This window comes from Sphaerodactylus townsendi, unplaced genomic scaffold (assembly GCF_021028975.2).
Source record: "Sphaerodactylus townsendi isolate TG3544 unplaced genomic scaffold, MPM_Stown_v2.3 scaffold_411, whole genome shotgun sequence".
NCBI lineage: Eukaryota > Metazoa > Chordata > Lepidosauria > Squamata > Sphaerodactylidae > Sphaerodactylus > Sphaerodactylus townsendi.
Window position 1 is genome coordinate 626 of NW_025950596.1, and position 13,068 is coordinate 13,693.

Genomic DNA, 13,068 nt, shown 5'->3' on the forward strand with positions numbered 1-13,068 from the left:
CAGGCCATTTTCAGCCTGAAGAGAACAGGTCACTTTTCCAGGCTGAAATAAGGTAAGGGGGGGCAGGGCACCATGGAGGGTAGGGCGGAAAACACAGAGTGTGCACTGGGCACACTCTGGCCCAGCTACGCCTCTGTCTGTCTACGAGTGGTATTTTCTGGAATCTCCCATGTAGTATTGCTGAAAATCGTAAGATCCAACCTAACAGAAAATTGTAGGATCCAACCTAACAGTTTTGCTTTTTTCTCTTTAGGCTGCGCTTCTGTGTATGCATTCTGTTAATAAACTTAACTATTGTTCAAGTAAACCTGTTTCTTGTGGCAAGGGGCAGTTTCCATCTGATCATATCTCAACCCTTGATAACTTATTTATTTCTATCCCATCCTTTCTTTATAGAGCTTAGGAGCAGCAACTATTGTTCTCTGCATTTTGTCCCTTAGCCACCCTTTGAGGTAGCATAGGTTGAAAGAGAATGACTATCCCAGAATCACCAGTGAGATTCATGACTGGGTGGGACTTGAACCCGGGCCTCCCTATTGTCAGTCTGTTGCCATTACACCACACTGACTCTCACCTTAGTCTTCTCAGTGGAGGCACTAAGGAATTATTAGTGTTTGCAGACTCTTTATGGGAGGTGGTTGGTTATAGATTGGCAGTAGGCAGAGTTGTAGTTTTATATCACAGTTAGATTATAGTTAGGTTATAGCAGTGATTGACCATATTTGCGTTAGTTGCAGTGGTACAGTTCAGTCAGCTGGACAGCCATTTAATCTGGTTTATCAAGTGATTTCCTGGGATGTGAGGATAAGGATTCCAGAGGTTCTCTGCTGTAGCTGTTTCTGAAAAGTGGCTTTATTTTTGTCTCTCAGCTGTCGTCATGCCACCATAGCCAAATATTTTGGGGATGCCACTCCACAGTGCAACAAATGTTGTGATTATTGTAAGAACCCAGCATCTGTGAAAAAGCAACTTGAAGCATTGGAGCGATGTACCAACAGCTGGAGCAGGACCTGCATTGGATCCTCTGCTTGCTCATCAGACCCAGAGTTATATGAAGGAGGAAGAAGAGGTTACGGTGGCTTCAGCAAGTATGTATTTGGTAACCTGACTCTGGCAGAAGCAAATTCTGTAGACAACAATAAGGGTTTTTTTATTCACTCGGTTCACTGAGGATTCGGCTAATGTTTCTGACAAGGAGTTTATTGAAACGTAGGCATAAAGATCCAGAATTCCTTTCCCCATAAATAAGGTCAAATAAGGTTACCTCTGAAGTTGCAATCGCTTCGTTAATCAACCAGACCAAATAGGTAAAGCCTGCAAAGTTTAACTGGGCAGACTGGGTAGATTTGGAGGTCAAGGGACCAGTGGAGAATAGGTTAAAAAGAAAATTGTAGACAAATAGTGAAAGGGCTTTCCCATAATTGATACAGTGATGTAGTTCTTGATTTAAAAATATGAAAATGGTCCTCAGTGTTTTGTGCATCTCTGTCATAGTTTGATACCATAGGTTGTAGCAGCCTCTTTTTTTTTTCCAGCAGTAGAAAATTGAATTTCTACCTTTCAGTCCCCTTAACGATATGGAAGTGAGGGTAAATAGCTTAAAAGCAGAATAGATAGTTCTCACAATGCAAATAGTAGGGCATTGCACTTTACTGAGTACTACAACCACCCCAAATGTGCACTACTTACTCCATGATCTGTAAGTATCCTCCAAAAGATGTGCATAACAACATGGGGCTTTTTATCGAGGAACGCTAGACAGGAAAATCCTGTAAACAGTAATAGAAAAAAAAAATCCAGTGGGAGGTTAAGCATCGATTCATACGAGTCTTTACTGAAAACAGAGAAGTCTGAAAGTACATAACCATACTATTTCTTCACCTGGTTTTTGTAGTTGTTCATGATGTAAGATTAAAACTCAGATAATTGCAGAGATAAATGACTGCTGTTTTTAACTTCCATGATATATCCCGAACTATTACATTAGTTTTGCATTGCTTGGCACCCTGTTTATTATATGGTGGTTGGCATCTTTAAGGGTTTGGATCCAGAAGAACAGTCATTTGATTCAAAGTGCTTATACTGTTAAAAATTCTCAGGAATGCCTTATCCCCATAAATCTCCTTTTATGCAAGAGTGAATTTTCTGTTTTTTAGATTGGTTAAAGGAATCATTATTCATTATTAAAATAACTAATTCCTCTTACACACTTTTGAGGTGTTGGCGTGCTAGATATTAAAATACATAGCTGTTTGACCTTGGCAACAGGGATAGAGTGACAAACTTAATTTGGAATTAGTGAGTTCTTGAAAGCTCTTCTGGAAATGTGGCAACTTCACTTTGAAAGGAAGACTAGATATGGGCTAATGATGTGGACCCACAGATCATAAAAGTCTGGTGATCTAGTGGCTACATTTCTGCTATTTGAGATTAGTTTGAGACTTCAAGCCTTGTTACAGTATTCCTGCTTGGCTGCTGATTCTTTGTGGGTCATTACTCAGATTATGGGATGAAGACGGTAGGAGTGTGGATGAAGCCATTGAAGAGAATCGGAAAAAAAAGGAATGGAATAACTTTTATAAGCAGCAGATGATGCTGCGCAAGGTTAGTTGATGGTTGATAGCCTTTCCATGGGAGACAGAGGTCTTTATTGAAAGAAAAAGAGAGAAGGTGATGAGCTATCAGGTCCCATACTATGTGCTCTTGCTAACAAGAAACCTTCCAGGTCCTAAAGAACTGCTAAACCATCTTGTGTTCTGGACCTTGTTCTTTCCTTTGTCTGTAGGATTTCGAATACGCTCCTTAATTTCTCAGTGCTTTACAATAACTGTACAGTGAAGGGAGTGCAGCATTTTTTTCTTGTGCTTTTTTTGTTTTCGCATACAATCTGTTATTCTTCGAAAGACTATCATCCACCACATTGGTCTTCTGAGACTAGAGCCATCTATGTAGATAAAGTGGTGTTTTGCCTGTCTGTTCGCGCAAACGAAGAGAGCTTAAGGGATTTAAATTAATATAACTGCCAAATTCTTAGAATGGCGCTTTTTAAAAGTTAACCAGTAACCCCTGACTTTTGTTGTAAAAAAAGCCAACTTGAGCTTAGAGTAGAAATTGTTCTGTAAATATGGGGCCTTGAAGTGCTTCAGAACGCCAGAATTTCAAAATTCAGGATCAAACCCCTGCAACATGTGTTTCTTCTTGTGTCCTTTACCAGAGGTTTATTTACACGGTTTATATCTTCCCTTTACAAGGGCTTTACAAGACACTTAAATACATGCAAAATATCAAAACATTGGTTAAGAAGGTGGTATCATTTGATGGGAATGCCAAACAAAATTTAAAAAAAATCTTCCCCTTACAAGATGAAGGTTTTAACAGAAGGGACAAACTAATCTCCCTAAGGAGGGGGTTCCAGACCTTTGGTGCCTCAACTGAGAAGACCGTCTCCCTCATTACCCTTACTGGGCTAAACTCAGAAGGTTAGGGAGTTGAAGCAGGGTACTTGAAGATTGACCATTATGGTTGGGTGGGTTCATAAGAGAGCAGGCTGTCTTTCAGGTTGCTAGTGATGTTTTAACGATTTATTTTCTTTCAAGGGTAGTAAAGAGGCCGAAAAAGACAATTTTTGTTCCTCCAGGTAATTTTATAATTATTTCATGGACTAACCAAAAAAGCCTATTGGATGATAAAATGCAGCAGGCTGTTGTTTGCAAAGCTGGATCTTCTCTTTCTACCCTGATACTCCAACTCTCTCTTTCTCTTTTTTTGCCCTGCTACCCCAACTCTGTTTCTGCCCCCCTTTACAAAGCTTTGCAAAGGGGGAGGGAGCCAGCAAGGTACATGTGAAGATGCAGAGAGTTCTCCTTACGTACCCCCAACTTTTTTCTAATGTTTTCCCCCCTTTCTCTGCCTCTCACTCTCCATCCTGCCATCCCTTCTCTTAATCTTCTCCTTCTCGGGCGCGACAAGACGATTTCTTTCTTTCTTTCTTTTTTTGCCCTGCGGCGGCGACTCTGGATATTTACACTAACAGACATCTACCCATCCTAGCTCTCTCTGCCTGCCCCACTGCCCAGCTCTCGTTTTAACGCTCTCTGGCCTGCTACCCCAACTCTGTCTTTCTGCTCACCTGTTCCAGCTCTCTTTCTCTCTCCTTACCTAACTATCTGTCATCTGTTATTCTGCCAACCTACACTAGCTCTCTCTTTCTGCCCCTCCTTGGCTGCCAGTTGCTCTTCAGACCTTCACCTGCAGCTTTCTGGGAGAGTGAGGACTGTATTAGTCGCCGAAAGGATTGTGGGAAGTTGTAGTCCAGTCAGCAGCTCTTAGCTTGGGAAAGGGCACCCTTTGGTTTACCTGTCCCAGAGTCCTCCACTTTGTCTTATTTTTCACTGGGAATTACGCTTCTCCAATAAATATACAGATTATGAATGAGGATTTCATGAAAGATGACGCCAAAGAACTGTTTCCTTTTGAGGGGTCCAAGTAAGGTTACTAGAAAGTGGATAATATATATATTTAAAGTTACTAGAAATGGATTTTATATATATAAATAAAAGTATATATATAATAAAAAGTATTGTCCGACTTTATTAGACCTGTAAATGTTTGAAAAATCCGATGCTTATACACTACATATCAGTTTTCAAAAAAAAATTCAGGTTACTTAAAGCGAACCTGGCTTGCCTGCCTCAGGACTCCATGTGGAGTCTGGGAGGCAGCAGGCTGCACACAACTGAAACCATGCTTGAGATCCGTGTGGACTTCAAAAGGACTTCAAAGTGCAGGAGGGTTGAACACTGGGCTTAACAACCTGGATGGGTCCAGCTTTGTACTACTACTCTGCCTCTGAAGTGCACATCACCTATGGAAGCAGAACAGAAAAACGGTATAGAGCTGCACCCAGCCAGGCTGCAGGTGTGTGAGAGAGGGGCTTCTTTCCTTCCTTTCTTGAAAAACCTCCAAAAATACCAACAAGGAATTTTTGGGATTTTTTTTAATGGTTTGGGTTTACTGAATGTCCATCTCTGAAAGTTACGATCATAAAATATAACCTGCTTGCCACCCTGAGCTCCGTCTCTGGGGTGGGGATATATAATATAAATAAATAAAATGTCATAGCAGAGTCTCCTATGAATTCTGAAATAATATCCATAACATCCAGTGCTTGCCTGTGGGTGCAGGCAGATTTCTGTTTTTCAAAAAACCTAAACTGATTATTGTGGTAGAACAAATTGGGTTTAAATCCCTCTCAAATAATGCTGGGTAGATATCTGTTCCTATCGTTCAGGAAAAGCTGTGGGTGAATTGTTTTGCCCCATGTTTTCCATAGGGAAACCTATTCTAGCCAAAATGGTTATAGTTAACTGGCATATTTAGTAACATTAACATTACATTAACATTAACCATGTATGACACCAAGTTTATTTCACTTTAATTACCATTTCCATCCAAACTCTAATGCAATTTGTCTGTGTGAATTAGTTCTCTTCACTCTATGTCTTATCTGATTGATCCCCCCACTTCTCACCTGCGTGATAAGTATAAGAAAGCAATTTGTTCTTTCAGAAATATATTTTTAAATTAGTATTTGTGTCCCTTATGTGACTTGCCTGGATGTATGCATAGGTATCTGGGATCTTGATTCTCCAAATTCCCTTTTTGAACTCCAATAAATTTGCCCTAGAATGAATGAATTTTACCTTTTAAGCCACTGTTTTCCGGGCCTAAATCTGTATTTTCCTTGAAGACCTTTATGTTCATAATAATTTTGGTTTTGGTAATAAGGTGTAGATCTCAACATAGTATGGTATATAGTGTATCTCTTTAATATTTTAGTACACTTATGCTTTTACATACTTGTACTTGAATTCTAATGGTATTCATGCTATTTTATAGTTGTTTATTTAATAAAAATGTATTATTTGTTCATTATTCATAATCTAATTGTCCTTGATTTTACTGACCATAAGATGCTCATTTGGAGAATCCTTCCATGTAACTTGTGGATTTCCAGTTATGAAATCAGTTGGTACCCCATGCAAACCCAACTAACCCCAAACTCTTTGTTGTCATGCCTAAAAGGTAAATGGCAAAAAATCTACCACCTTGGACTCCTGTATAATCTAACCAAACTGCCCATCTGAAGCAATAAGTAGTGTACCAAGCCAAAAAGAAGGGAAAAAATTGTGGGCTGATGGTATAATGTATTTATCTCTGTGTGTCTTTCATGGCAGATGCTGATTGTCCCTTGAAAGATGCAGCCAGCAGGAAAATAGCCAGAATCACAGTGAAGGTAGGAAGAGGCTATGGGTTTAATAAGTTTGGGAAAAGGCTTCTTTTCTGCTGCTGGCTGATAGGGGTGTAGTGTTCAAAGTGAGAAATAACTGTCAAGAAAACGGCACAGCTAAAATGGGTTGGAGTGTTATCCTAGATGTTATAGTGTAATCGTACATTAATGGAAGAATACCACCAAAGATATAAGGTACAGTAGTGTAGCTAGGATATAGTATCTATTTTTAGTTATTAAATTTTAGAAATTTGAAGAAATTGGAAAGGATTCAAACTATAATACAGTTCAAGGATTCAAAGAGAACATCAAATATTATAATACAATTCAGAACCCAGATGTGAAAAGGTGAAAGGAAGCAAACAGAGCCCTTAGGGGGTGGGCGGGTTATTAAATTTAATAAATAATAATAATGACTGCAGTGTCGCAAGAAGGAAGTTTAGAGCGGACACAGGTGTGGTTCTGATACTTCAGAAAAGCCTGTCAAAGTCTGATTTAGGTCATTTGACCTAAAGCATAACTTGGAACCACCATTCCAGACACCTGCAGCTTTTGATGCATATATCAGTCCTCAGTAACCAGTTGTTATGGATGATTGCCCAAGAATATTGCCCAAGATTGCCCAAGAATTAAAGAGAGAGCGAGAAAGAAAACTTGTCTGATCAGCAGACCAAAGAAACAAGTTACTTTTTAAAGAAAATTCTGGATCAACATGGCTACCATGCTGGCTACTAGAATCATGGAGCAAAAGAACTACTTTCAGAAAGTGAGCAATAGCAAAAGCCTTCCCAAGCCCTCAAAGAACCAGCACACACGCCCTAAAAAACACACACTGTTAAAGATTTGGCTTTGAGTAAAGCCCTCCAAAAAGAAAATCAGAGCTCACCTAGTGCTTTCTGTCGCACTCCTCCTGTCCACTTCTACTGAAGGGATTACAGCGTGTGCTGCTGCTTCCAGAGAGCAGTAGAGCTAATTGGCACTTAAATAGCAAGCCCCACCTCTCAGAAGCCTGAGGCAAGCACACAGCCAAAACAATGAAAAAAAGAAAACAACCCACACACAAACAAAAGCCTTCCCAAGCCCACAAAGAACAAGCACACAGAAGCACACACTTGTTAAAGGTTTGGCTTTCAGAAAAGCCCTCCAAAAAGAAAACCAGAGCTCACCTAGTGCTTTCTGTCCCACTCCTCTCCCCTGTACTAAAGCAGAGATGGGAAGAATGCTAAAAACTGCTTAAGCACTGCAAGTACTTTTTGTTTAATAACTACATTCTGGGATTACCTATCACTCATTCTCCTTTGATTTTAGGCTAGAGAGCACTGCCTGAAAATGTTAGAAGAAGCACTGAGCAGCAATTTGCAAGCCCGGCTAACAAAAAATGGGTAGGAAACTATGAGTGATGATATCGCTTGTAAAGAGCACTTCACTGGCACAAGTTAACATCAAGGACTTCTGTTTTGCCAACTCCTGCTTTTGTTGCATATGGCTGCAGTAACTGAAAATACTTTTTAACTGCTGCATAAACTCCTTTCCTTTCTGGAGAGGAAGAGGTCCTAGAAGGTTCAGACATACTTTTATAACCCACCAGAAACTTAACTGATAAAACTAGTTGTGGTGGGTTTTCCGGGCTGTGTGGCCGTAGTGGTTCTTGTTCCTAACATTTCGTCTGCATCTGTGGCTGTGGCTGGCATGATGGAGGCAAAACGTTAGGAACAAGATCCACCGGACCATGGCCACACAGCCCGGAAAACCCACCACAACCAGTTGAATCAGGCCATGAAAGCCTTCAACAATACATTAACTGATAAAGCTTTCTATACAAAATCCAACCAATGAAACACTATACCCCAGGCTACAAATAAACACTAAGTGACCACAATTTAATCTCATGTGAAGAAGTAATGAATAAAGGTACTTTATGTTAAAAAATGACTGCACAATTTAGTATCACACACAAACATTAATAAATATGAAAAAGTAATAAATATGGGCATGCAATAGAATGTTCAGTATATCCAAAGGGCTCTATTCAACTATCATAAATATCTTATTACTAAAATTCATATAAGTTCATAAATAAAATATTAAATTTCATAAATAGATAATTGCAGATCTAAACAGTTCATAGATATTGAACAGGGTTTCCGGAAAAACAGATCAGAATAGCTGAGTATGCAGTCATTTTGGACACAGACATGTTTTTTTGCTGTTTGATATAATGTACCTTCGATTCATTAGTTCTTCACATTAGATTAAATTGTGGTCACTTAGTGTTTATTTATAGGCATGAGTATAGTGTTTGGTTGGATTTTATTTATTCATTTGTTTGTTTGTTTGTTTGTTTGTTGGCTTCTTACACTGTACTTTTGGGAGCTGTTACTATACTTTTGGGAGCTGCCCATGAATATGAGCCAGACTTTTCAGCTAGTTCAGAGTGCAGCCTATTATATTCTTGTGGATTATGGGTAATGTGAACTTATTCAACCATCAACTATGCTGCCTCTTAGTCTGCCTCCAGTCTAGATCAAGGTGCTGGCATTAATGTTTAAAACCCGTCACATTCCCACACATCTTAAGCCCCCATTCCATTTACATTTCTTGAATCAGGTACTGCTTTTGGGGACTTAGATGGACAGCCCATTCTTATGTTGTTTCTTACAGTCTTTGTGTTCAAGAGTGTAACTTATGACGTATTAAGAAAATATAACGTCATAGTTAGGCCTCGGAGCCTTGCAATATCTTATCACCTTGGTTTTCCCTTGGATTCTAAAGGCTGCAATTCTGGTTTATCCTCACTAGAGGGAAGTAGTATACTGTACAAAGTTAGTCTGGAGTATGTTGTATTCCATTGGTTAATACTGTAGATAGAAACACATAAAACGTATCTCCTTAACGAGGATGTTCTTGCACCTTTGGCTTTCTATTCTGCCTCCAGTCAAAGAAAAATTAGCTCTGAATCTAGCCAATACTTGCATCCAGATTTTTTAAAATGACACTGTTGCCGCTAGAGCCCTGATTTGGGATCGACAGGTCCTCTGCTATAGTAGGAAACATCCTGGCAGCTACTCTTTCTTCCTATTGCCACTTGAACTGTGACTGGAGGGAAAAAAGTCACCGTTATTGCTGCATACTGGCCCTTTCCCCACTTACCTTGAGCCCCGTGCTACTCTCCTAAAGTAGTGCGGGGTCCAGCTGCACTCCCCACTTCAGGGGCGGCGAGAACACAGCCGCCCCGACGCTGCCTCTCTCTCGCCCCCTCAGCGCGCGTTAATTCCTGGCGCCTTTTCAAATGGCGCCTTTTGATGAGGGGAAGCCGGGGCGGAATTAGTGGGGAAGCCGGGGCACGCACCAGGAATTGCGCGTGCTGGGAATTGCGCGCAGCAACCCTCCAACAAGGGTAAGTGGGGAAAGGGCCACTGTCACAGGGGAAAGCAGTAGTGATGTCACATCACTCTAGGGGTTGCTGGGATCTTCTATAGTGACATGACATTACTTTCTGTTTTTCCCTGGAAGTGACATCATACTACATGTAACCCTGGCACCCCCCATTTCTCTGCCCCCCCCCCAACCTCACAGCAATTACCCGCCATTAGCTGGCAACCCTACTGTGTTCTCATCGTAATAATCCTTAAAATGAGAGATTTAAGTATTTCCCTATATTGTCAAAAACTTTCATGGCCAAAATCAACTCTGTTGTGCGTTTCTGGTCTGAATGGCTGTGGTTCTTTCATTTCTGCTCCTAATGTTTTGCCTGCATCTATGGCTGGTGTCGTCAGAGGCATGTCATGGTAAGATGTGTTTATCTGTGTGACATTGCTTGCTGCCTGCTTAAGTGGAAAAAAACATCCTGACACAATTGATGAAACTGTGGGCATGTTTCAGGTCAGATCCTCTAACATGTGCTGTGGAAATGGAGTATGAGGCTTTCCAGATGAGTAAGACAGCAAATTTATACAAGGCTGCCGTTCTCAAGAAGGTAAGAAGTGGCTGTTGAAGCCAAGGGGCAGGGGGAGCTTGGATAGTTCACCCAGTGCTCAGATTTTTAAACCTGTGGTTAATGTTTGTACTGTCTGCGACTAAATGAGAAGGTATGTACCTGCTTCTTGTTCCTTTGTCATCTGTATTAGAATATTTAGTAGAAAGAGTGTTTGTCTGGACCCTTAATTTCTAGTCTCAGGTAAGTTTTCCAGCACTTTTAAGATTAGGTAGCCTTCTTGAAGATATGTGTTTGTTTTTCTAAAGAGCAATCATACTTAAAACAATAAGATTCTGCAACCTCCATGTAATCCCATGTTTTTACTTAAGCAGCAGAATTGCCTCTAATTGAAGCCCTGAAGAAAAAGGCTCTTAAATCCAAACTAGACATTGTGGTCCTGTTTTTGCTGAATGGGTAAGATAATCATTCAAATGGTTATCCCCTTTTCCCTGTGTCATTTTGCCAATGCATGTCCCATCTGCCATCCTGGAAATATAAGTATTAATATGTCCCTTTTTTCTGTTCCTACAAAGAGCAAATAGTAACATTGGGGGAGGCCAAGGAATTTGTATTGGCAAAATAGAATGGGAGAAAGGGTTTACTTACCTGCATTCCCATGCTGTGGCTAAAAACTTGGCTGCTTTTAAGCCATTCTAGTGACACTGGGAAGAGCTAAACAAGGAAGATTTGATAATCAGGCATTCTATCCAAATATACTTTTACAGAAGAAGTCAAACAAACTAATAAATGTGTATAGATCAGGGACGGAGCGAGGGGGAAAAGTGCCCAATGCACTGGTGCATCCTCTGCCCCTGCCACGCCCCCATCCACCCTGGAACACCCCCACCCCCGGAACGCCCTTGCCACACCTCCACAGGGACGCACACCCAGTGCATTGTGCCCCCCCCCCTTGGAGCTATGCCTCTGGTATAGATATAGGGTTTGTTTATTAATTTTTTAGAATAATTGTTTTCATGATGAAACTCAACCTTATGTGTCCTTTAGGGTACGGTAGTATTATCTTGTAAAAATAATGCTTGAACATATTATATTTTTATCTTTTTAAATGATAGCAAATATTGTACTGCATCTGCAGTTCCTTAATCTTAATAAGAAGGAAAAGAATAAATCAAAGCTAGGCTGTATGCAGGAGAGATGAAAATAGCATAATTTGTTAATGCTTCATTACATGGAATTGCTGTTTGTATTGCTGTTTATGGAAACTGGAAGGCTTCTGGACAATTTTCTCTGCTTTCTGCGCAAAGGTGGCAGAAATTAACAAAGCTTCCAAAGATGGAGAGCTGTATTCTATGCTTGCCTTGGGAGTGAACGGCTGTCCTAGTGTAAAAGCTGAACCAACAACATCAGCCGATGATGGTTGCCATATACCATCCAAGGTGAACACGGTAAGTACAAATAGACACTGTCTGATCGTTGAGTAGCGTTGAACAGTTTATAATGAAGGTCCTTCAACATCCAATGGGGTTTCATTTCTGTGGCTCCTTCTTGTGTGGGTTTCCTGCAGTTTTTCTTCTCCCCTCCCCCCTTTGTGCTTCTGCTGCTACTACATTCTGTAACATGTGGTGGCTCTCCATTTAAGTTACCTCTAGCTTCTGGACAGGCTAGATTTTGGATTTCCGGTTTTTTAAGTAGTAACCTCGAGTTCTAAGAACACTCTCCTGGGAGTAAGTCCCGGAGTTCACCTGTTTCTGAGAAAGCAGTCCTGAGTAGGTCTGCTCTAAATCTTGCTCTGTTCTGGCTTACTCCCAGGAGGATTCAATGATCAGTGATTTAGTGATATCCCATCTCTTTTTAATGCAGTTCAAACCCAAGAGGGTGGGAATTGGATTTCGGAAGTCATCAGATGTGTTCCAGCCAGCTTCAGAAGTGTTGATAGCCAAGGAGAAGGGTGAAATTAAACCTGACGAAGAGGAAATGAGCCCAAATTGGGAAGCAGACTGCAGTCATAAGCCCGAAGCTGGGGATGATGTCAGCGCTCCTGAGAGCAAAGTGAAAAGAACCAAAGAAATCAGCAGAAATGCTGGTGAAGTTCTTGAAGAGGGGCAGCAAAGCACTTCCAGTCCTACAGCCTCCTTGGGAGTTAGTCCCACCAAGAAGAGCAAACCCACCAAGAAGCAGCTGCTGCTGGCAGAAGCCGCCAGGAAAGAATCTCAGAACATTTCCAAGTTCTTCTCTAGCCAGAAAACAGGCTCTAAGGCCTTGGACTCAGCTCTTGATGTAGCAGAGGAGGAGGAGGAGGAAACCTGTTATCTCAGTGAACGACCACTATCTCTTTCCCAAAGACTGTGTGAGGAGAAAGAATGGCCGGAAACCGAAATGATCTCCAAAGAAGAAAGAGCTGGTGCATCTCATCTAGAAAAGCAGGAATTAGGGGAAATAGGGGACAGTTCAGCAATAAGAACTCACAACTCAGAAACTGAATCCTCGTGCCCAGGGTCACCCCATGGAAAATCATGGTAAGCATGAAGTTATTGCTTAAAAAAATAACTGCTACAAGTGTAGGCTAATATGGGGCCTGAACTTATTTGTCTTATAGCATTTCTCCTTCCCCAGCCACCTTCCTTTGTAATTTATCCAGATACATTTGAGGTCAGATCTCAAACACAAAGTATGAAAAAAGCAACACTGGCACCTGCAGCAAAAATATGACAAACATTAATTAATGTGACATGTTTTTAAAATGTAGACATTACTTTAAGGAACTCAGACATTTGTTGTTGTTGTTGTTGTTGTTGATGATGATGATGATGATGATGATGATGATGATGATGATGATGATGAT

General features: G+C 40.8%; 1 protein-coding gene across 1 annotated transcript; it reads left to right on the forward strand.

Moving 5' to 3' along the window:
• Positions 1-869: 869 nt before the first annotated feature.
• On the forward strand, positions 870-12,783 carry LOC125425407 (ATP-dependent DNA helicase Q5-like; the record flags this gene model as incomplete). The annotated part of the gene is made up of 9 exons (XM_048483015.1): positions 870-1,088; positions 2,502-2,604; positions 2,905-2,948; positions 3,597-3,637; positions 6,237-6,295; positions 7,598-7,671; positions 10,172-10,265; positions 11,531-11,671; positions 12,087-12,783. Coding segments are annotated over 9 exons (1,435 nt in total), but the record flags the coding sequence as incomplete, so codon positions are not given.
• Positions 12,784-13,068: the final 285 nt, after the last annotated feature.